The sequence below is a fragment of the Entelurus aequoreus genome, linkage group LG16, assembly GCF_033978785.1.
Source record: "Entelurus aequoreus isolate RoL-2023_Sb linkage group LG16, RoL_Eaeq_v1.1, whole genome shotgun sequence".
Lineage (NCBI taxonomy): Eukaryota > Metazoa > Chordata > Actinopteri > Syngnathiformes > Syngnathidae > Entelurus > Entelurus aequoreus.
Genome location: NC_084746.1, coordinates 43,633,651 through 43,658,924, shown reverse-complemented (window position 1 = coordinate 43,658,924; position 25,274 = coordinate 43,633,651). Strand labels below are relative to the sequence as shown.

Here is a 25,274-nt window from a genome sequence, read left to right as displayed (position 1 = left end):
TGAGTTTTATGAGAGTGATGATGAGTGTTAATTAGGATGATGTTAATGAGAAGGGTAATGACAAAGAAGATGTCGATAAAAGGGTTAATTAGGCTGATGTTGATGAAAATGATGAGAATGTTCATTGGGATGACGTCTATGACAACAATGATGATAACAATGATGTTGATGAGAATGTTCATTAAGATGACAACAAAGACAAATGTTGGTGAGAATGTTAATTGGGAAGACATTGACGATGATGACGTTAAATAGGGTGATGTTAATGAGAATGATGATGAGAAAGTTAATTGAGTGAAAATTATAAGAAACGATGACAACGTTAAATAGGATGCTAATGAGAATGATGATGAGAATGTTAATTGAGTGAAAATTTTAAGAATAAAGAGAACAATAATGATGAGAATGTTAATATGACAATTACGATGTTGCTAAGAATGTTAATTAGGTTGAGTTTTATGAGAGTGATGATGAGTGTTAATTAGGATGATGTTAATGAGAAGGGTAATGACAAAGAAGATGTCGATAAGAGGGTTAATTAGGCTGATGTTGGGGAAAATTATGAGAATGTTCATTGGGATGACGTCAATGACAACAGTGATGATGAGAACAATGATGTTGATGAGAATGTTAATTAGGATGACAACAAAGAAAAATGTTGGTGAGAATGTTAATTGGGAAGACATTGACAATGTTAAATAGGATGTTAATGAGAATGATGATGAGAATGTTAATTGAGTGAACACTTTAAGAATGAAGAGAATAATAATGATGTGAATGTTAATATGAGAATGCTAATTGGGAAGATGAGAATGTTATTTGTGAAGATGTTGACGATGATGGTAATGTTGATTAGGATAAAGATGAAAATGATCATCTCAATCAGAATTATGATTATGAAATGATCATGTCAATCAGAATTATGATTATGAGAATGATGAAAATAATGAAGATGAAAATGTTAATTAGCATAATGTTGAGGAGAATTCTACAGTAAGTAGGATGACGTTGATGCAAGGGCAATACTGAGAATGTTAATTGAGGATAATGATGAGAATATCAATTCTAACAATGATTATGAGAATGATGATTGAGAATATTGATCAACCTGATGTGATGAGAATGTTGGGATAATGATGTTGGTGAGGGTTCGCCCACGTTTGTCATCATCGGTCTCTGGGTATCGGGGGGTGGAGGAGGGATGCCTTGCCACAGAAATCTGCAAATGTCAGCGGCATCTACTCTCACTTAACATTGGGTCACGTCAGTATCCATCACTCGGGGGAATCCAAGATGGCAGCAGGTGTTACTTGGTAAAAACCTGTGGACATTCAAAGTCACTGCAAGGAGGAGGAGATGGAATGACGTCTCCATGGTAACAGTCGGGATCTAGGGTGGCCTCATGCACAGGACCCCAAAATGGACGTCGTTGAAGACGACAAGCGGTGTCACCTGTCACAACTCTTTTAGACGTTTATGATCCAGTTGGACCTTTCAAACATGTCTACTTCATATCACAATGAGGTGAGGAAGACAAAAAGATGAAGATGAAGCTCCGCCACCCCAGGACAGATGATGCGTGGAAATGAGAAATGAGGTCAAAGTCTGCGGGGGGCTGGAAGCTCAGCAAGTAAATAATGCAGCGGGTCATGTGACCCCATTTCCACGCTTGTTTATATGCAGCGGCACTAAAAGGAAGGAAGGTGCTGGAATGTATGTCATCTTTTATAACCCCCCCTTAACCAGTTTCCCTCAGCTTCAGGAATCAGCTGATGGAATGCTTTTGCGAGGATGGAGCTGAAATACGACACCACGCTACCAACGACGTGACGTATCCACGGAAGGAAGAAGAGCTTGATGGGAAAATCAATATGAACGCCGCCTGCTGGGATGCTACTGAGAAACGCCGCAACGTGATGGAGGTCGTCACGAGGAAGCTGCTGGAGGGTTCCTTCCAAGAGGAAGGCTCTTTTGCCCAAGTTCATTGAATGCACTTTTGTGTTGCCTCCTTTGACACAAAGTCAAGTACCGGAAATACTCTAGAAGAAATGTGCCCAACCAAGACCACCAAGGCTGTTCTTCCTCTTCAGGCCTAAAAAGTTCTTCTGGTTGAATGCTTACATTGAAAATCTCAATAAAAAGCTTCTTTGTGTCTTAGTGAGGCATGAAATTGTCATGATTGTACACAAATAAATTAGACCGTCAATTAGAAGAAGTGACATCTACAACATATCACGCTGGGCATCTTGTTTGATGGCGTGAAAAGCTTCCACTAATAATGCCAGCTCAGATGGAAATGCTTTGAAAACTTGGATGACAGGAAGTTGACATGTGGCGTCACTCTTCAATCAGTGCACGTAAGAATATTTTGATGTTCATTTCGTCAGTTAGTGCAGCATTCTGCTCCAAAAAAAACATACTTTCCAATCTCATTTCTACTCAAATGTGTGGTTAATATCCTTAAACTGGATCACCGCACTCAGGATGTAATGTTTCATCAGAACCTCTCCTCCAACACAACTTCAACTTGACCTTTCACCTCTGGACCTTCTCCAACCAACCGAACCACAGAGGCGAAGCAGGCCGAGCAGAACCACCAAGTTCGGCGGGCGAATTCTGGCACTCACCTTCGGATAACTCCAACTCCAGCTCGGCCAGTTTCGCCCGAACCTCCACGGGTATTGACGCTGGGTCCCGGTCCGCCATTCCACCGTCGTCGTCAGGCGCCTTAAATGTGCTTCTGGAGCCTCGCTGGGCTGCTTTTGTCTTTCGTCAAATTCTCTCGAAAATACACCAAAAAAAGAGAGTCCAATCCTCGATGCTTGAATGCTGCAGCAACGCTGCTTAGCTCGCCTCCTGGAGTCATCAAGTTCGCAAAATTGTAAGGCAGCAATTTCCGGTGTTTCAGCTAACAAAATAAGAGCAACGTTTACGCTGCAGCACAACGTACACACAACTATGAAAAGACGCCTCTGCGTTTTCCGGGTATGGTTCTGACTACTGCTAACTTTACACGCCTGACAGGTTCCATCCACTTTTTGTTGTTTCTAAATAATCCACTTGGCTACGTCTAAATGTCACCATCATGCATTTTGAATACATGTTGAGATCATCACAAAAATACAAAAAGACTGCTTTGTTCGGGAGTTAAAAGAAACGTTTCTTGAAAGTGAACCCAATATTTCCTTGCCGTTTACGTCATCTTTATGTTTACAACTTTAGACAGCAGCTGTTATTCTCTGGTTCCCCCTGGTGGATAACTGTGGGAAAAGTTTATTTTAATATTTATTTCAGTCATTTTTGAAAATAACTGTCAAACTTTATAACCAATGGTGGACAATGACGCCCTCTTGCGGTAAAGAAGGAGATGTGTAACGAAGGTTGAGACTATCCAGCCATCCATTTTTCTACCGCTTGTCCCTTTTGGGGTCGCGGTGGTGGATCTCAATGAGATAGGTTGAGACTAATGCAGTCAAATTATTAATTTCTTCAGTTGAATTACACTTTTGAGATGTGACTAATCATTTTAAAAAATTCACAGTCCATTACTTGCTTGCATAACTGAAATTACCTTGAGACCCCAATATTTTGACACAACTGCAATTAGGTTAGAAAGTCATACAGAACATTTTTTTGAACTGAAAACACTTGTATTATCTCAAGTCCCATCAGGCATTATTTTTAAGCTAAATTTGCCACCGAGCACAAAAGTTAAAGTTAAAGTACCAATGATTGTCACACACACACTAGGTGTGGTGAAATTTGTCCTCTGCATTTGACCCATCCCCTTGATCACCCCCTGGGAGGTGAGGGGAGCAGTGGGCAGCAGCGGCACCACGCCCGGGAATCATTTTTGGTGATTTAAACCCCAATTCCAACCCTTGATGCTGAGTGCCAAGCAGGGAGGTAGTGGGTCCCATTTTTATAGTCTCGGCCTCTCATTCGTCTTTTCTTTGACCTCATCCAGGGGTCAGCAACCCAAAATGTTGAAAGAGCCATATTGGACCAAAAATACAAAAAACAAAGCTGTCTGGAGCCACGAAACATGAAAAGCCGTATATAAGTCTTATAATGAAGGCAACACATGACGTAAGTGTCTATGTTAGTTACATTAGCCAACTATCAAAATTACTTTAAAAGTTTTATATAAGTGTTATAATGAAAACACATGACGTGTCTACATTAGCCTACTATCAAAATGACTTTAAAAGTCTTATATAAGTGTTATAATGAAGGCAACACATGACGTGTCTATATTAGCCTACTATCAAAATTACTTTAAATGTCTTATATAAGTGTTATAATGAAGGAAACACGTGTCTATATTAGCCTACTATCAAAAAATGAGGCATAATGATGCAATATGTACACACAGCTAGTCTAAATAGCATTTTAGCATTGCTTAGCTTGCAGTCATGCACTTGCAAAATATGCCTGACTAGCACTCCAACAAATTAATAAGATCAACAAAGCGCACCTTCGTGCATTCACGCACAGTATAAAACGTTTGGTGGACAAATGAGACAAAGAAGGCGTGGAAGATTTTACATGTAAACAAACTGTTGCATCACAGTCCACATTAAGATGAGTTCAAGAACCGCCGAAATTAGTAGGACAAAACGATGTTCACCAAATACTGTCATCAGTGAAGCATACACACATACATATTAAACAGTGGACTTTCTAACAATTGGGAAGGTTTGTGTCATGTTTGTCCTCAAACAAAAACCATACTAAAACAAAAAATGTATTTTCCCCCCATCTTTCTTCATTTTCAATCCTTTTTTAAAAATGCTCCAGGGAGCCACTAGGGCGGCACTTAAGAGCCGCGAGTTGCTGACCCCCGACCTAATCACTAAAAACACCTGCCGCCTTTCCAGTAACCCAGTGGTTAAGGTATAACGCATGTGTGTTCAAAATATATTGAGTGCCTAATCTGTGTTGATACATTACAAATGCGATCATTTTTTGTGATTAATCCCACATTAACTTGTTGAATTTCACAGCCCTCCTTGAGTCATTCAAATAGCATCTTTGTTTTTAAATTCCATTAACAGTTGTAAATAGAAAATCACTGCACAAATTTTGAAGGACACACTTGTCTCCTCAACAGTGCCTAAATGTTTATTTTTTTCAGTAAGCTACATGTTTTTTTTTTCCTCCAAATGAGACAATTGAACATCATGACACAAGAGTAACTTAAATTATCTATAGCCGACACAAACGCTTGATTCCAGTCTCTAATGGAAGAAAAAGGTCAATGGTAACAAAAAACTAAGAGTCCCCACATTGGCGTTAGACGGGCCCTGATGCAGTCAACGATTGTCCACAGCTGCTAGCGTAGCGTGTATGTTAGCGCTAATGGGTTAAACCACAGTGAGTAGATAGAACCGAGTCTTGTTCCAGTCAGTCTTTGTGCATTCCTCGGGTTTTTACATTACAAAACAAAGTTCACTGGCACTGTCAAAACGGGCCACAAGGGGGCGATATGTAGGCTTGTCCTGTAAGCCTAGGAGAGACATGGCGGCCATCTTTGTGGCAGAGTGCTTAGGTTAGTCCACACGTGCACACATTCACAGTTCAGGCCCAGAGAGTTCCAGTCCCATCCCATCCAGGGAAAGTGTCAATGAGTCAATCAGCAGTTCCCGCCCCTGCAGCAAGCAAAGGCTGTATGTACAGGTGACACTACCACTGGGCGTTCTCTTGTGGTCAAATGCTTTTGAAACCTCTGCCAAGAGTCAGTTTCTTGTCCACGGAGGCAACAAATGAACAATCCAATAGACACATGGGGAGGCGAGAGAGAAGATCAACATTCCATGAAGGCTTATTGTCTGTGCTTCAAATGTGGTTTGCGGGTCACATGACCTCAGAAGAACAAAATGTATGACAGACGATGACATTTGGACTGGGCTCAAGGAACATGCATGGTCGAGCTCCCATGGCCTTAGCTTAGCTCAGCATAAAGACTAGAAAGGGTTTGTCTTTCAACCTTTGACCGCCGCCAAACAGCTAAAGCTATAAAGTTAACAAAGAGACAAATGCTTAGCGTTGACTGGAACATAAAGTCACAAAATGTGTGCAAATGAAATAGCTTCTCGTCTTTATGCTAAGCTAACATCTGTAGAGATCTTCTCTCACTCATATGAAGCAGTTGAGGACGTTACAATAATGTTAGTTTTTTTGGCTGTTTGTCATGTTTGCGGGCCAAATGAAAAGTCTCGTGTGGACAAAGAAGTGATAGACGTGTTGTCCTCATGTAAACAAGAATGAAGCCACTGTGTTGACCAGGATGACGACGACGACGACGGGAGGAGCGACATAATGGAATGAAACAACAAAAAACCGTACAAAGTGTTCAACATAGTCCTACACAAACTCCAATTAGAAAAAAAAAAACAACATGAAGTATTTTTAAATCCTACGTCCAGCTCCATAGTGACATTAATAGCTCAACAAGATCAATAGATTTTTTTTTATAATGGTCATTTTGAAGGTACCTCTTATATCTTTTGATTATTTACAACTGTACAAGCAAAGCACACACCTCAAAGTGCATATATTTAATACAGTATTGACTCCTTTTGCATTTACAAGGTTTCATTTACGCCCCCTAAACAAAAATAACCATCCAAACTATTTTTTTTTTTCACATTATACAAAAATGGGTGAAGGAAAGAAAAACGCTGATAGATTTTTTTTGTGTAGTCTGGTTTCGTAAGACTCGTCACTAAATCATCGTCTTTAGTGTGTCGGGGGATAAACTCTATGCTCATCTTGTATAAAAGTTAAGGCAAAGTCATTTTTCAAGTTTAAATAAAATTCAAGTTTCTCAAACACTGGATGGAACTCTTCTACGTGTGTTTTGTGTGGCGACCTAAAGGAACCGCACTGCTTCATCAATAAGCCATACGCAAAGAATTCAGCCATCCAAGTGCATTTCAGTCCTTCAAAAAGAAAAACAATCCAAATCAAAACTTTTCCCTCATCTCCCCAGCGGAATTACCCACAATGCTTCACACGGCAGGAAGACGTTGGCGGGACAAGCGCCATCCCGTGTGGTGTTTCATCAGTACAGTGGTTTTCTTTTGAGGGGCGACGACTTTCTCAACTAACGCAAGGGAGGGAAACTGGCTGGATGTTTGTCTTATGTACATTTGCAATGGTTGGAAGCACACATGCGGCGTGTGCCAAAGAGGCTGCTACACTCCACAGAGCGCTCAGCTTCCCTCATGCCCGCTGACCTCGAGCTCTGCCCGCAAACCTTGCATGCAAGATGTTCATTGGGGGTTCATCGGGGGCGCTCTTATCGTCCTCTGCTACTTTCCAAAAACACCAACTCAAATGCCACTCTACCTTCAAATTCCTGTCTAAAAAAAACTAAGAAAAGCTTCAACATCCTCCCCCAGAGGAATGACTAAACATGGTCAGCAACAGTGTTTATAAAAAAAACAAAAAAAAAACAAGGTGCATACTGGCTCACAAAACAAAGACATCACATGACCCCTTTAGCTTGACTCCTCCTTTGCGCTCATACTCCAAACTTCTCATCCTGAATATTTGCCTTTGTGAAAACAAACACACTGCTGCTCAACTGTCACAAAAACACGTCTAGCCCCGCCCCCGTCTTTTGCCTACAAGGGGTGGACATATTGTGAGCAGTAAGCGTTGACCTTCTCCTTTTCTTCAACGTCGTCACCTTCATGCCACACTAAAGAAGATCCTTATGCTATGTCCCCAAGAGGTTATGGTCAATAGTAGCAGTTAAGCTCACGTCATGAACCATGCCAACAATGCTGACCATGCCAAGAGAAGAAACTAGCAGAGATGCTTAACAGAACTCAACTGAGCTTACAAAATCTCCAACAAAATAGGCCAAACAACCAGGAGTCTCATTCTGATTGCATTTAGATGTTCAATCTTGCATATGGACATAACCACGTGTAAAAACCACATCTCAGCCGAGACAAGGACCATTACTACCAAACAATTTGGCATCTGTTGCCATCATCGACAACGCCCTGGTGCTGCTGCTGCTTAGAGTCATCCCGTCACAGAGAGCTTTTTGAGCCAATAATGAGATAAGAAAAAGACACTGAACATAACTAAAAATCCTAATTAAAAAGAAAATAGAAAAAGCAAATAAATAGAATAAAAAGAAGGTGAGGGTGCTTTACATGCACAGTAAAGTGCTTATGTCTGCAAGCCCTGATCCAGAATGCTTGTGTGAAGCTGTAGAGTGTGGAAAGAAGAAGAATGGTGTAGCCCTGATGCATTCCTGTTTTTGAACACATCTATGCAGTGAAGCTGGGGGGTACTCTAGGCAAGAGGCAAGGAGTCGCCCTACAGTGGAGACTTGGGAGGGGTGTGGTGGAAATCTTTGCTGGGGGTCTTCCCTAGGTGTGGGGGTGGTGAGGCCCAGCGCCCAGTTGGCCTCCGGGTCTCCCGTGGGGGTCTCCCTGTGGCAACAGCAGCTGAGCCAGGTTTAGAGGAAGGTGGGGGACATGTCTCTCTAGCCTTGACCTCCCCTGTTGGGACGGCGGCATCAGGGCACTTCCTCTCCTCGCCTGCGGGCTTGGCCTCCTTGGGGGTCGGTGGCTGCGTCAATGTGGCCATCTCCTTTGCTCGCTGGCAGATCTCAGCGTAAGAAGGCTTCCTCTGCTCCTAACACCAAAAACACACAGTAGTCACTTGACTTAACAGTCAACAACAACCGATGACAGTGATCGCTGTCGAAGTAGGGATGTAACGATTACCGGTATAATGATAAACCACAGTAATATTTCTGACGGATGTATGTATTAAGAGGCAGGAATCTTTGGATACCTCACAATTCAATTTGATTCCAATTCTTGGGGTAAGGATTCAATTCAGAATTGATTCTCAATTCAACACGATTTCCGTAACATTCTTTAGTATATAAATGACTAACACTTTTCAGAACAGGTAACAAAAGCTCCTCTTGGCTGCTGACGTACGATTTAGGCCATGTCCACAAGAACACAGAGAGTTTTAAAAATGCATATTTAAGGTTAAAACGATCTCCATCCACATAAGTGTAGTTTCAAAACTGTCTATGTCTACACATAAACGCATACACCTGCTGTCATGCACATTTTGTCCAATCAGAAGCCTGAAAAAAGCAGCAACAGCTGACTCAGTGGCATTACACTTCTGTTATTATAATGTTTATTTTGATATACTAGACCTACAATGACATGTACCTTATCTTTAAAACCAGCCTGCACGTACACAGAGCCCTGGGAACTTTATGTATCTTTTTTCCCCCCCAAAGTTTAAAGCGCACATGCACGCCTGTGCTGCTGAAACCCAACACTTATAGAATTATAACATGTTTAGCAACACGGTGATATATTACATTTGCAGCGAAGTGTACATTATTTCTAAAATCAGCATGTACTAACGAGCCAAGGAAACCCTTTTGCATGTTTAAGTGCCTATATAAAGCGCACGGACGTACGTGCGTGTGCCGCTGCAAAACTCTTGCGGAATTATAAAACATTTAATCCTCGATATAGTGATATAGTACATGTGTAATAAAAGGGTATAGTCTTTAACATCAGTACACACTAGGAGGAGGAGGATACATCATGTTTTTTGTTGTTGCTTGGTCGCTTTTTAATCGTGTGCACGGTCGTGCCCGGCTCCATCTACACCAATGGAAGCAACACACGTAAGTTAACTTTATGATCTGTCGAAAAATAAGGACTAAAACATGAGGTAATGTTGTACCTTTCGACGGCGATTGTATCCAAATAGCTGACTGTCATTAGCGCTGGCAGGAGTGTCGCAAAGCCCATTTTGAAGTGTCTTTTTTATTCATGTTTACGTTCAAACATACAGTAAGTCCTCTTATAGCGTTTAAAGCCAGCAAGGCAGTGTGTTGAGCTTTAGAAATGACATCACACAACCTACGCGTCATCACAAGCTCCGTTTGTGCCGTATACACGCATACACTAAGCGGAGAGTTTTGGAACTCTACACTTTGGCCAGCGTTTGCAAAAGTCTCTGTTTTTTCAAGACAAAAGCATGCGTTTGCGTGTGGACAAGAGACGGACACTTAAAACAGTGACTTAACTACAAAGCTAAAGCTAGCGACAACGATCCATACACCCACAACACATTTCATCTGCTTGTGTTGTTGTGAACGACATCATAGATGTAGCATTAATGTATGTATAAACAGTGGTCGCAACTGGACCCAGAAGTAATTTTTTTAAATGTTATCTCTTTAAAACATGCTAGAAAAATGCATATCCTTTTAAAATAGGCCTTCTAATGGCCACAAACTGGATGATAATTGTTTTAAATCAGGATACAGCCGCAGCCGAAGAAAAGGAACATGGACAGACGTAGCAATTTATTGTCGATGGCAAGTTATTGAGTTAATTTTTTTTTACCATTCAATTGATTGCCTTTGGACATGTTGAAAAGAGAAACTGGAAATTGTGATGATGTATCATGTTGTAATTGTATGCATGTTTGAAATAGACTTAAACCATTACTACTTTCAGCCCAGTCCTGGGATTGTATAAAATAATTTTAACGACTTTTTTCTGCTCAACATCTGACTTTTTAAACCCATACCATGTCCAAATCAAAGACGTAGCAGCGTTTTTTTTTACCAGCTCCTTCTTCTCTGCTAAGCTTGTGGCCAATTTCACACAGAGGCAGGTGTGGTTTACGGTAGAGCGCAAATCTCTACCGTGGCCAAATTTATACCGTTTCTACCATCATACTGTGTATACCGCGCAGCCCTAATTGCAACAATAAATCTGAGGATATTTGCATTTAATTAAACATTTTATCAAATTTAATTTTACACAAAAAGTACACTATGATGGTACAATAAGTGTAAAAGGTAAAAAACTGAATTAAAAACAAACAAGAAAGCTGAATTTAGTGTTTTTTATATTGCTATTTTTATTTAAATATATTGTTATTGCTCGTTATTTTACTTGTAGTTTTATTTGTTACAAATTCCTATCCATTTTTTTTTTTTTTATTAAGTTTTGGTGGTACAATAAATACTCGTTTTAAAATTAATTAATTATTGTGTAATTAATTGTGATTACAATATCAATCAATATAATCGCGATTATTATTTTTGCCATAATCGTGTAGCCCTAAAGTAAACTACATCTCCCAAAAGCGCACAGAGGATTTTGGGAGATTCTCTCTCAGATTGCCAGCCCATCGTATCACCGTGCACCAGCGTAAATTGCCACAGATTGCTGTATAAGAGACACTATAATTTGTAATAACATTCATTTTTTAAATCAACCATCAAGAAGAACAAGTAAGTTCAAAGTGTCCGTCTTTTATGTTACGCGTCCCTTTGATTAGACCACGACACGGGACCGTAACACGAGCAGGCAAACAAACCCTGGCAAAAACATAACCTCTTTGGTGTAGGAAATAAAGCGTGCCACATTCATCTCAACCGTTCCAACTAACTCGGTCGGCCAAAGCGCACCACGCCAAGGGAAAATATATTTAAAGCCAGCGAGGCTAATCATCAATTTGTGAGGTATTAACAATATTAGAAGTTAAGTTAGCAGACACATTAACGTTTAAAATATAAAACTTGTGCACACTTTCAACTCCATTAAATCGATTATTTCGATGACAAAAAAGCTTTGATTTCTATTCTGTTTTTACAATTTATCGTTTAATGCATGTTACTAGTAAAAATTTATAAAATTGGTGGCCGCAAGGACTGCCCAAAACATATAAATATCCGGACATATCTCCCACACAGCCGCTGCAACAGAGCACACATTAAAACAGTGGTGTGTGGTGCGTGTGATACTTTAGTTATTATCAATGCACGCATTCTAAAAGTACAACTTCAATGTTGATGTGCAAGCAAAACAATCTGTCTATTTCAAGTATTTTCTCTAGAATACGCACTGAGACTATAAAGTGGGTTTCATCTCATTTAATCAACCAAAATTATAGATAGCTGCAGTACTACCTTCAACAATATCGTGATAATAATTAGGGCTGTGAATCTTTGGGTATCCCACAATTCGATTCAATATCGATTCTTGTGGGTTTGGTTTTGGAATTGGATTGCTGTGTATTGTTTTGTTGGATTGATTAATTTAAAAAATAAAAAATAAAAATAGTTTTTTAAATAAATAAAAAAAATAAAAATAAAAAATAAAAAATCGATTTTTTAAAAATGAGAATCGATTCTGAATCACACAACGTGAGAATCGCAATTGGAATTCGAATAGATTTTTTCCCACACCCCTAATAATAATGATAACCGTGCTAAGTAATGTTCATGTCGCTACATCCCTATGTAGAAGGAAAACATTTATTTCTGAACACTGAACTGACCGTGGCAGCACCATTGACTTGCACCGACTTGCTTGCGGTGCACAGAGTACCAGGAACGCGCTCCGCAGACAGCTGCACCTCCTTCAGCTTCACCTCAGTCATCCTCACTTCTCTGAAGTAAAACCCACAACAGGAAATATTCAAACTAAAAAGTCACATGGGAGGAAAAATGCAATTGACTGTCATAGTTACGGTAATGAGACATAATAATAAATAATACATAACAGCTTGGAGCACAAGTGCGCTCCAAGACACACAGAGTATTGAGATTACCATTTCTTCTCTCTGCAGTGCAATTATAATATAGTATACGATCCCGAGAGAGACAAGCAGTAGAAAATGCATGGTTGGATAAAATATACAGTAACAATAAGCATAAAACACAGTATAGAAAGTGTCTTACGCTGCTGGGATGGAGGGAGGCGGTGGAGGGCAGACAGTCGGTGTCCAAGTCGAGGTGGGTGTGGTCAGTGAGGGTATGAAGCTTGTGGGCATCAGAGAGGGCAAGCAAGAGGAGGGGGAAGAGGGAGGGGACGACGACGACGACGGGGGCCGAGGAGGTTCTTTGGGACATAATGAAGAAGGGGCTCCTCCAGGGCTGGAGTCAATGCTCACATTCTGTAAGACAGATACAGTAAATTCACTTATTGTAATTGTTATAAGTAATATTTGCATAATAACAGTCTGATGCTGACCTTGGCAGGCGGGGTGATGACACTGCTGACCAGCCGGTTGTCAAAGATGTCATCTGTCTTCAGCTGGCCAGCCGCTCCAGGCAAAGGTGGAAAGCTGGACAGACCCAACTCAAAGCTCGGGGATGGAGGTTTAGGAGGAGGCGGCGGCGGTGGCGATTGAGGCGTCAGTCGCTATCACACACACACACACACACGTCACTTTAACATTGCTGAGTGCTTATCGACATGAGCACTTTAATAATCACATTGAGTAGAAATAATTCCAAGAAGTACTTACTGTAAACTTTTCATCCCTCTTTTTCCTACAAGCAGACACATGTTAAAAAAAGGAACGCTTACATTTATAAACTCATATTGCAGTTCATGAAAAGCTTTAGGGAAAAATCATTCCATATTTAACAATCTATAATACATTAACTGCAATAGAAAAGAAGGAAAAAAAGACATCTGAAATCTATCATCGTACCTTCCTCGACCCATTACCAGGGAGGAGTATTCTGTGGTGGTGAACTCGGACACTCGGCCCGTGCCAACAGTCTCTCTGCGGGGAAAGGTGGTGGCAGAAGGTAACCTGGTTCTGGGCTGGCTGGTGGGGAAGCGTGTGGGCGGGCTGCTGCGGACCCCATTCAGCCTATCGCTGGGGAAGCTAGGGAAGACGCTCGGGCTGTCCAGGAGCCCTGTGCGGTCTGCTGCGGGGCCGGCCGGCCTCAGGTGAGGTTTACTGTGATTCCTGCGGGGAACATTGCAGTGCTTTCATTGTTTTTGTAACATGTTTATTACTAGAGATGTAACTGTATCAAAATCTCACTGTATGTTATTATCACAGTGTTAAAGCCACTGTACAATATTATTGTGGTACAGTATATGTCCAAAAAAATGCCATAGTGTGTAAAATAATGTGGCAGGAATGTTTAGGATACACACACTTACTGTATTTGAACACAAACATAATGCTAAAATGTTTTAATCATATTTATTACAGCAAACATGTATTTCAAGTTAGGGCTGATCGATGATCATAATTAATTTGAGTTTGATCACGCTGATCAGTTGTTAGCATATTTCCTCGATCAAACATGGCGGAAATGTATGAATACCACAGTCGTAAGCAGTAGAGAAGCAACGATGCTTGGTATAATCCTGCATGGAACAATTTGCCTTTATTGACCATGATCCTGTGTGTGTGTGTTAGTGTATGTTTGCGTGTGTTTGTGTGAAAATGTTTGTGTCCGTGTGTGTGTGCGCGACCATCCCGTCGGGAAAATCAGGCTCATCACAGCTAAATTAATGTTCAATCAATGTGCCTCTTCCTCCTTACACGACTGGAAGTGCAGCCCAGAAGAACAAAATAAAGAAATATGTCTAACACTAGCATAGAAGTTAAAACATAACATTGAGAAGGAGCAGCGACTTTAGTGACAGAGTTTATAGTCTCACTGCGGCTTACCAGTGACCCTGCCCTGAATATGGACTGGCAGGCATGCACAGAATGTCTTTGTGACTGAACTACTGTTTTGGTCCTGACTTGGAGAATTAACACACCCACTAATTTTTATCAAAAAAAGGCATTTTTATATCTGAATATTTTTTAATCAGACTTTTTGTTTATGTGTTTGTAAAGATTCAACTTCTCTGATATAACATGTACTAAAAAACTCTGCAAACATTTTGTGTTCAAATAATTGAGTTTGTGGATAAAAAACATTTTGTTCCTGAAGTAATCATTAAACTTGTTTTGTGTGTTGGTGCACATTATTTCACAGTACCTCAAATTCAAACTGCACTTTAAGGAATTTATTAAATATAATTTATTAAATATAAGATACAGTTGTTGGGTTTTAAAAAAACTCTACAATCTGGATCACTGCTTGCTGTTAGCAAAACCCCAGGTTAGAAGCACTGATGTATACAAGTAATTGAAGAATACAATAACCGTATTTTTCGGACTATAAGGGGCACTTAAAATCTTTTCATTATCTCAAAAATCAACAGTGCTCCTTATAAGCCGGTGCGCCTAATGTACGGAATAATCATGTTTGTGCTTACCAACCTCAAAGCAATCTTATTTGGTACATGGTGTATAGATACGTGTGACCAGTAAATGGTAGTCACACATAAGAGATATGTGTAGACTGCAATATGACACCAGTAAACAACACCAAAACTTTAAATGTTCCATTGAGAATATACACACGGCGCTCAAAAATCTGTAAAAATGTTTTAGCACTACTTTGGTAAGCTATGAAGCCGCACCGCTTGATAGATTGCTACCGTAGTCAGACATACGAGTATTATTATGGTGTGTGTACAAGGACCGCCAAATAGCACCCATTAGCAGACATATCTGACATTTTGTTTTGCAATATTATGCAAAACCAACTTTTCTTACCTTTTGGTACTTGCTGATCTGTATTTGGGATCTGCATAAGTCCTAAAAATGTGCGAATGACCGTGCCGACGCCGTAGTCGATAAGCTTCTTCTTTTTCTCTGTCTTCTTGTTATGGGGCCATCATTCTCCGCTGTTGCAATTTCTAATGTAAAGTAGCAAAAAGTTCTAACTTATATCTGTCAGTAGACTCGCTATGAACTCGCTTTGCACTTTTGCCATGTTGCATGTTGTATGTTGTATTGCACGAGAGTAAAATACCTCATCTTGACTATATTCTTGAACAGTATGATAATTTGGCAACTGTAAGCTCACTGTTTTTCATTTGATTATCTGTTAAATATACATGTCCTATGTTTAATCTAAATCTTGTTTTAATTTTGCACATTGGAGTATGGGAGAAACGCACGTTCAGTCTGCTGTGTAATGTACTGTTGCATGGTGTGATTGACAAATTTTGACTTGACTTAGGGCTGGGCGATATACCGATATACGCGATATATCACAGGTTTGTCTCTGTGCGATATAGAAAATGACTTTATCGTAATAATCGAGTATACGTTCTCACGCAGTTGCTTTTAGCTGCTGGCATTACACTACAGGATCTCCTCGCTCTTTCCTGTGTCTCCTTCTCACAGACAGACAAGCGCACCTTCTTACACACGTCACATACTGTCACGACATACGTCACATACGTATACGCCCTCGCGCAGCAAAGAGGTAGCAGCATGGGTAACGTTAGCTGTGATGTTAGCGCAGCCGTGCGAGTGGTAATACGAGAGACAGAAGGTGCGAATCTGGTAACAAATGAAGGAAGAATTAATTCCCCAAAAAAACAGCAGAGGGTCCATCGTCTGGCGGTGGTTTGGCGTCAAGTGGGAATATGTCGAACAGACAACCGTAATTTGTCCAGTATGGGGCAAAAGCGTTGCTATAAAAAGTAGCATTACTGCTAATATGTAGCATCATTTGAAAAGTCACCTGCTAGAGAATGAAGAGTGCTTACTCCGCATGTCAACATCTTCGTTCGGTGCCACACGCCCACACCGGACAGTTTATCACGGGACACCTTTCCAGCGTTGTTGTTGCACTAGTGAGCCACGGATGAAGAGATGCTGCTACGTTGTTGATTTAAGTTAAGTCTGAATGTCATTAAAACAGTTATCTTTACTCCCACAAAATGTACTGAAAAAGAAGCAAAACTTTGGCCCTAAAACCGAGGTACAGACCGTAGCGTGGGTTACATGTGCCATTGCACCTCTAGAAAACACAATCACAGATATGAATAAAATGACAGTTGTCAGCTTTTAGCATATATTACCTCAATCAAACATGGCGGAAATGACAAGACACTGCAGTAGTAAACAGCAGGAATGCAACGGTTGTTTGTATAATCTTGCACGGGACAATGCGCCTTTCATAAAAAAAATAAAAATAAATTGTGATACTACTTGAGATCGGATGATATGAAAAAATTAAATCGTAATAATTGTTTTGCTATATCGCCGAGTCTCATTTTAAGTGCAAATAATAGTGCAGGAACAACCACTGTTCCAAGGAAATATTTATAAACAAACTTACAGTTGTGACAATGTAAACATCCATTGTAAAACAACAAAGTTCACTTCAGTGTCTTTTTAATTTTACTTTATGAGAAGCAGTGTCCTCCACAGTGGACATGTTTACATTAGTTTGAAAATGCTGTTTCTCAGAAAAGTTAACTAACAATTTTACTTTTAATAATGTAAACACCTTACAAACTGATTTTTGGCCTTGCTAGCTTAAAATATATTTTCTGGGTGACAGTTTACAAGATGGCGACTTGTCCAGTGTGTACCCTCCCTTCCACCTGAGTGCAGCTGGATAGGCTCCAGTCCCCCCACAACATCGAGAAAGACAAGCGGTGAAAAACGGATTGATGGATGGATTGAGGATTTATCAAGTAGCTTTTCAGTTTACTTGTACAGTGTTTTTTTGGTGATTTCTCTATGTGGTGCGACGTGACTGGCTGACTCTGTCGCCTTGGAAATGCTCGAGACGAACTAAGTGGCGCGCTTTGCTTTGCAGAACGCAAACTTTCTTACCTCCGCCAAAGAGGTGATGTTTTTGGCAGGGCTTGTTTGTGTTGGTTAGCAACATAACTCAAACAATTATGGATAGATTGAGGAATTTTTCAGGAAATGTCCAAAAAAAACAATTCCTCTCATCCATTATGAACACACTTTACTTCCTGCTAACAGCGTTTCACAACTACCACTTTGTCGGGCCCGTGCAGCGTAGAAGATGGGAAATGTTTATTTTCAGCCCCGGCCAAGGCTAAAACGCCAGAAAATAACTACACACCAAGTTTTTGTTTGATACCGTCACGGTATTATTATGAAGACTTTAAAACAGCAATACCGAGGTATCTACAATATCATTACACCCCTAATGTTTACACACGTTTCTCTGATGCAAAAGTGCTCTTTTGTCTGGTGTTTTTGTGGGGAACCGTGGCTCAGTTGGTATGCGTCCGTGCCAGCAACATGACAGTTCCAGGTTCGATCCCCGCTTCCACCAGTCTAGTCAATGCTCTTGTGTCTTTGGGCAAGATACTTTACCCACCTGCTCCCAGTGCCACCCACACTGGTTTAAATGTAACTTAGATAAAGGTTTCACTATGTAAGGCGCTTTGTGCCACTAGAGAAAAGTGCTATATAAATGTAATTCACTATACTTCACTTTATAGATGGTTGAGCACCAACCTGGTCCTGGGTGAATGGTGTCTAACAGTGAGGGGGGTGGTCGGTGGCTTAAAACCAGCAGAGGGTGCAAATCCATTGATGAACTGGCTGTTGTGAAATGGAGCAACCTGATTAAAACAGAAAACAACATTGATGATTTTAAAGGGGAAGTGCACTTTTTTAAAAATGTTGCCTATCGTTCACAATCATTATGAGGGACAGGAACAAGCATGACTTTTTTTTAAACAATTTTAAAGGATTTTAATGATGACAAAAAAAACGCTTGAAAAATGTGTCTAATGGGAGTCACCGTTGTAGCCTTCAAAGCACTCTAAAATAACTTCAAAACCCTCCATAAATGTCATATATACACGCTGCAAGTATATAGATATAATGTAGTAACAGACACGTTCATAACAATATGTAGTGTGTTCAATGTATACAGTATTTTTAATCATTTAATCATTTCCCGGTCTGATTTATGTCGCGCATTGATTTCTCTTTCCACAGCAACGCACGTCTGACTTCTGGCAACAACTGTTTGTTCCTGCTTCCAGAATCAAACACGCGTGTGTGTTCTAATCAAACACGCGTGTGTGTTCTAATCATGGCAGACTTGGTAACAGACAACAGAGGCAACTATTTTTGGTCAAATGAGGATTCACAACCTTGTATTTTTGAAGCTAAATATACTGAGGATGCTTATAGAAGGGAGAACGAAAAAGAGGTTGGGGCAGACGGAAGCCGGGAGAGCGAGGTGAAAGCGACACCGCTATAAATGTGGAACTTGGAGACAAGCAAATTTGACATAAATGGATTGCTTACCCAAAACCAACAGACAAACAACCGTCCATCGAGTGAGTCACTATATATCGACCATGATACACACAGCACATCATGCGTGTTATTACAACTACACTGCATACGCTCTCAGCTGTGTACAAACAAAACATTAAAGGTTGGCTAATACTTTACAGACACTGTAATATGACTGTTCATGTTTTTCAGTCAATACAGGTTATTGTCCTATCGCAGTGTTGTGCATTACAAACTCAAACGTGTTTCGTGTTGACGTTGAAGCTCGCTTATCTCTCGCCGTAGTTAGCTTTTATGGCTAATACCGTAGCATGGCAATGTTTAACTGCGCTACAAAAACAATTCTTCAGTGTTCGGTCTTACAATAACAATGTAGTTACAGCTTGGTTATTATACGGGTTACGAACGTAAATTAAAAATTGTTGACGGTTTTTGAATGCATTTTTGAAGTGATTTAGAGGTAGAACTGTTGCTCCCATTACCTGCATTTCTAGCCACCTACAACGAGACCATTTTTTACATGTTAAAAAGCGGAAAAAAAAACTTTTGTCTTCTTGTCTCTCATATTGATTTGAACGTTAGGCAAAATTCCAAAAAAAAGTGCAGTTTCCTTTAAATTACAATAAAAGCATTGGCCTCCCCCGATTCGTCATCTTCTTACCAGTGTGGGATCGATGAAACTGGGTGCGGTCGACCAGGCCTGTGGAGTGATAAGGCTGTACAGGGGGAACTGCTGCTGTGGGCTGTAGACGGGTGGGATGTAGTAAGACGTGTAGCGTTGCTGAGCGTATGGGTTCACCTCCACTGGCCTGTAACCATTCTTTGGCATGAAAGTGTTGATAGCGATTGCTTTCGCCTTTATCCTTGCCTGCAAGATAGGAACACCATCACAAACTACAATTAATCTTTCTTCACACATTATAGTTTATAATTCAGTATAGCACACTTGCAATATGACTACTACTACTATAAAAAGGAAACAATACCTTAAAGAACTCACCTTGATAGGCTTCCCTTGAAAGGTCTTCACCTCCTCACGGAGATACTGATAAGCCTTCATCAAGAAAAGGTTTTGGTCAATTTTAATTCAAAGTTACTAACAGACATACATATATGCTATGTCAAAGTGTAGAGGTTGTTTTTTGATAAAGTATAGGGATCTCTTCCATTGCATAGTTTGATTTGTTGTTCGTATCTGCTTTTTGCAGGAAGATCTTAGCCCCTTGCGTGCTTGAGTTTACGCGCTGCTTGCTGCACAACAGCAATCTTGGCTTGGTTGACCACCGTTTTTCACTTCCACAAAGAAGTACTGTGACTGAATACAAACCATAAGTACCAGTTTTTGTATATTTGGGATTTGTACAAAGTCCCAAACATTTTTAAATCAAACCATTGATGCATGGCGGACAGATATAAAACAATCTTGTCTTCTTTCATACCTCCTTTGAACAAGCTGTTTGGAATTTTCCCCTCATTTGGTGACGTCAGTGGTTAGCTCCATATATAGTTAAGTTTTATCTGAAGAGCTTTGCGCAAGTAGTCTGAAGTAGTCAGCAAGGTCCTTCATTTTCTCTATTCTCTTGTTGAGGGGCAGACTGGCTGATACATGCACATGCATCCTTTGATGTAGCCATTTATAATGCAAAAGTAGCGTATAGTTCTAACTTATCGGTCAGTATACTCCATATGGAAGCGGTAAAAACTACAACATGGTTGACGGGGAGAAGACGCAGTCAAAGTGGAGGCATTTAAATAAGACCGGCCACAAAAAGAAAAGACGGTTAGAAAGTAGCTTTGAAGATGGTCTATAATACCTAATAAATGCAACATTTTGACCAAAGAACCATCATCACATGTTATGTAGACCACAAGGAAGTGTTTTAAATGCAGAAAAATTTCATAATATGACCCCTTTAAGAAATTTGCTCACAAAATAGACAAGTGATCTCAGCTGGTTATTAAAGAAGAAATGTTTGATGCTGTGATGGGGACTCAACTTGTCAATCACAGAAAAGAGTGTTTGTTACAATTTTACCTGTTGTGCATCTGCTTCTGACTCAAAGGTGATGAACCAGTTGTCGTTATAGGCAAATTCACAGTTGATGAACTTGGGTAGGCTGTCTCCTTTAAAAAGAGCCTCCACCTCCTGTGCAACAGAACAGGAGAAAATCAATGCATGGATTGAGGCACCAACAAAAGGTATGCACATCTGGGTGATCCCCTTGTGCAGGTCCACTGACCTCTATGGGCGTGCTCTCAGAAACCTCTCTCAGGATCACGATGCAGCGGTTCTGATTGGGTCGCACCTTCTCCCCTTTCTCATCCACCTGGACCAATGGCAAAGCTGGGGGCAAAAGAGAAGGATATCAACATTAACAGGTCACTTGATGTTTGCTCAGCTCACACGGTTACACTCACAGCGTAGAACATCCACGATCAGCTCCACGTCAGTGCTAAGCTTTTTGATGTGATCCAGGTTGGCCACAGTCACAATTGGCACGTACTGATCGCTGTCCATTTGTGAGATGAGGTATATGTCACTGGCCAAATTCTCCCTGAAGAACCAAGAAGGAGCATGGGGAGGTTTGCTTAGACTTTGAATGTGTGTGACAGAAAAATAGGCATACAAAAATAACAATGCAATGCAAATTGGGGAGAAAAATGTCAAAAAGACTCACCGGGAAAGACAGAATTCTAATGTCTTCTTCAAGTGTTCTCTTAAACCTTCCTGGGGATTCTCTGGCTGGGGTTCACTAACTGTGAAACACAGAAGGTCATGTTTAATATGCAAGTCAAATGACAATCTAAAATATGTCCTGTAACTTCTGCCTCACGAGCCGACCTGTTGGTGCAGGCAGCCCCGACTCAGGGAACTCTAGGTAAGACGTCTCAGAGTGCTCCAGGGTGATGGCTGCCGCTGGGGGAGACTGGGCCAACATCACTTGAGCCGGTGGGGGTTCATCGGGGTCAGTTAGCAAGGGCTCCTTGAAAGCCTTTTCTACATTAGCTTCATCGCCTGAAACAACAAGAGACAAAGATTGTGGATTAACGATGTGGAAAAAGCTGCATGGAACATCTTTACGCATGTAATCAGCTCATTTATAAACCACTTCATGTAGTGGTGCTACAGTTGTTTAAAATAATCATCGTAAGTGCTAAAGATGGTAAAGAGATTAAACAACTGTTGTATTTAAATGTTCCATGTTGCTGCCATGTAGACCGGCAACCCACTGAAAATGGGTCCACCAGTTAAGAACCACTGTACTCGAGTAAACATCATGGGCAACACAAATGGCAGGCTAACCTTGTGGGCCAGGATCGGCTGAACTCTCGCAACCTTCCTTCCATGGCTGCAAGGCCGCATTGGAGTTGTCAGCACTCCCGCTGGGGTCCAGGCTAAACATGTGGTTGGCCCATGCTTTCGCATTGGGGTTAAGGTCTGAAACCTTGGCAGATTCCTAAAGAGAGAGCACAAGTTGTGACTCAGAATGGTCAGAACTAGTGTGCGGAAAAGATGTAGACTAACCTTTTCCCCATTCGTACAATACATGCATATATTATTGTGTGACCAAAAAAAGCCAGGTTTTGCCCTACATGTAATTGATCAGGTAGCAGTGCCACAGCAAAATAAAAGCCACCACACCTTAGATATTAGGGTGTTTTTTTTTTACATGTAAACAAATTAAAGTAATACATTGTATGAATGGATATATGGCCCAGTGCTTCTCAAATATTTTCTGTTACGCCCCCTTTAGAAAGAAGAATATATTTTGCGCCCCCAACCCCACTTTCCATTGTGACTATAAATAGTATAATTTGTCTACAAAATTGTTATAACTATAACTCTGCATAACATTGTAAGCGTATTAACGTTAAAAGAAACAACACAACCGCCTTTCCTCGTCCCGCACCGTGATTCCAGTGAAGCCAAGTGCTAAATATGCTTCATCATATTCTGGTAGAGCAAAAATAGCATGTTCCCTGAGGTAACACGCCGGAAAAATTGTTGCTACAAAATGTAGCATTACTGCTAATTCGTAGCATCATTTGAAAAGTCACCCGCTAGAGAATGAGGAGTGCTTGAAACTCCGCATGTCAACATCTCCGGCCGGTGCCACACCCAACAAAATGCCGAAGCAACCTGCACATCAACACCATTTCCACATCAACACAGTATGAAAAAAATTGTCAACAACAGAAGGAGATAACGTCCGCAGTAACCTACCACATAGCGAAGGACATACATTATTTGATTTCCTATTATGCAGCTAATTTTTATTTGACAGTTATTGAAATATCTTATGTGACATCATGCACAAAAATGCACTTTATTTGTTTTAAACTCTTGTAGTGGCGTTCTGTACAAAAAGTGCACTTTAATTTAGTGTTGTTTTGATATGTCATCTTAGTGACATCATGCACAAAAATGCACTTTGTTTTAAACTGTTGTAGTGATGTTCTGTACAAAAAGTGCACTTTAATTTAGTGTTGTTTTGATATGTCATCTTAGTGACATCATGCACAAAAGTGCACTAATAGCTTGTTTTAAAGTGTCTGACAATCTTGCACTTTCTGTTTTGGAAATTACATGAATGTTTGTGCCACTGCTTGATAACTGTTTAATAAATATAGTTTTGATAAATTGACTTAGTTGTGAATTCCTTCTCTGCATGAAAGTTTAAAATGAGCATATATTAACGCAGTATGAACAAGAATGTTTTAATGTAGACACATAGAATCATCATACTGGTGTGATTATATGCATCAAGTGTTCATTCAAGGCTAAGGCAAAATATCGAGATATATATCGTGTATCGTGACATGGCCTAAAAATAGAGATATTATTAAAAGGCCACATCGCCCAGCCCGAGGTTGTTTATTGGATTTTATGGGCGAAATAGTTGGCTTTGCTGTAAGCTGACTTTTATTTACGTTTATTTACAAGTTAGAATGCATTAAAAAAAAATCCATCCATCGTCATGTCTTTCATAATGATTGTGAACAATAGGCAACATTCCAAAAAAGTGCAGTTCCCCTTTAACTCAAGAAATAATCGATAACAACTATACAGTGTGTACAGTATATAATAATAATAATAATAATGCAAGTAACCATTTTTAAGAATACAAACTTTTATTTCTTATTACTGTAAAATTGATTACTGTAATTGGAAGGTAAAAAACTTTTAGTTATCTTTAACAAACCCAAAAATAAAATGGACTTTCATTTCTGGCAGCAAAAAATGTACTTATAATACCAGTAGAGTAAAAAAACAAGTGGCCTCTGTATTCGAGTTATTATCACATATAACTGATTTATGATACCAAAAGACTACCAAAGTTTGCGAATAAATAGGTATGATCAAAATACAAAACCCAAAACCAGTGAAGTTGGCACGTTGTGTAAATCGTAAATAAAAACAGAATACAATGAATCCTTTTCAACCTATATTCAATTAAATAGACTGCAAAGGCAAGATACTTAACGCTTGAACTGGAAAACTTTATTTTTGGCTAATATTAGCTCATTTGGAATTTGATGCCTGCAACATGTTTTAAAAAAGCTGGCACTAGTGGCAAAAAAGACTGAGAAAGTTGAGGAATGCTCATCAAACACTTATTTGGAAAATCCCACAGGTGAACAGGCTAATTGGGAACAGGTGGGTGCCCTGATTGGGTATAAAAGCAGCTTCCATGAAATGCTCAGTCATTCACAAACAAGGATGGGGCGAAGGTCACCACTTTGTGAACAAATGCCTGAGCAAATTGTTTAAAAACAACATTTCTCAACCAAGTATAGCAAGGAATTTCACCATCTACGATCCATAATATCATCAAAAGGTTCAGAGAATCTGGAGAAATCTCTGCACGTAAGCAGCAAGGCTGAAAACCAACATTGAATGCCGGTGACCTTCTCTCCCTCAGGCGCCACTGACAAAAACAGACACCAGTGTGTAAAGGATATCACCACAAGGGCTCAGGAACACTTCAAAAAACTACTGTCAGTAACTATGGTTGGTCGCTACATCTGTAAGTGCAAGTTAAAACTCTACTATGCAAAGCAAAAGCCATTTATCAACAACACCCAGAAACACCGCCGACTTTGCTGGGCCCGAGCTTATCTAAGATGGACTGATGCAAAGTGTAAAAGTGTTCTGTGGTCTGACGAGTCCACATTTCAAATTGTTTTTGTAAACTGTGGACATTGTGTCCTCCGGACCAAAGAGGAAAAGAACCATCCGGATTGTTATAGGCGCAAAGTTCAAAAGCCAGCATCTGTGATAATAT

General features: G+C 40.2%; 2 protein-coding genes across 4 annotated transcripts in view; both read right to left on the bottom strand.

Annotated features, from left to right (window-relative positions):
* Positions 1-3,088, bottom strand: part of LOC133631063 (disco-interacting protein 2 homolog C-like) — a 95,977-nt gene extending 92,889 nt beyond the window's left edge. The window contains exon 1 of one of the 2 annotated variants that reach the window (XM_062023079.1): positions 2,628-3,088. In XM_062023079.1, the coding sequence (XP_061879063.1) occupies positions 2,628-2,706 (79 nt within the window). In that variant the 5' untranslated portion in view covers positions 2,707-3,088. The remainder of the gene's footprint in view (positions 1-2,627) is intronic. The other variant, XM_062023080.1, reaches the window with a different exon arrangement.
* A 2,020-nt stretch (positions 3,089-5,108) lies between these two features.
* Positions 5,109-25,274, bottom strand: part of larp4b (La ribonucleoprotein 4B) — a 36,169-nt gene continuing 16,003 nt past the window's right edge. For both annotated transcript variants that reach the window (XM_062023065.1, XM_062023066.1), the window contains 15 exons: positions 22,292-22,445; positions 21,830-22,003; positions 21,666-21,744; positions 21,406-21,542; positions 21,228-21,331; positions 21,023-21,133; positions 19,988-20,041; positions 19,649-19,855; positions 18,193-18,299; positions 13,528-13,791; positions 13,339-13,363; positions 13,062-13,232; positions 12,770-12,984; positions 12,367-12,478; positions 5,109-8,661 (listed from right to left, as the gene is read on the bottom strand). In XM_062023065.1, coding sequence (XP_061879049.1) covers positions 8,341-8,661; positions 12,367-12,478; positions 12,770-12,984; positions 13,062-13,232; positions 13,339-13,363; positions 13,528-13,791; positions 18,193-18,299; positions 19,649-19,855; positions 19,988-20,041; positions 21,023-21,133; positions 21,228-21,331; positions 21,406-21,542; positions 21,666-21,744; positions 21,830-22,003; positions 22,292-22,445 — 2,235 coding nt within the window. In that variant the 3' untranslated portion in view covers positions 5,109-8,340. The remainder of the gene's footprint in view (positions 8,662-12,366; positions 12,479-12,769; positions 12,985-13,061; positions 13,233-13,338; positions 13,364-13,527; positions 13,792-18,192; positions 18,300-19,648; positions 19,856-19,987; positions 20,042-21,022; positions 21,134-21,227; positions 21,332-21,405; positions 21,543-21,665; positions 21,745-21,829; positions 22,004-22,291; positions 22,446-25,274) is intronic.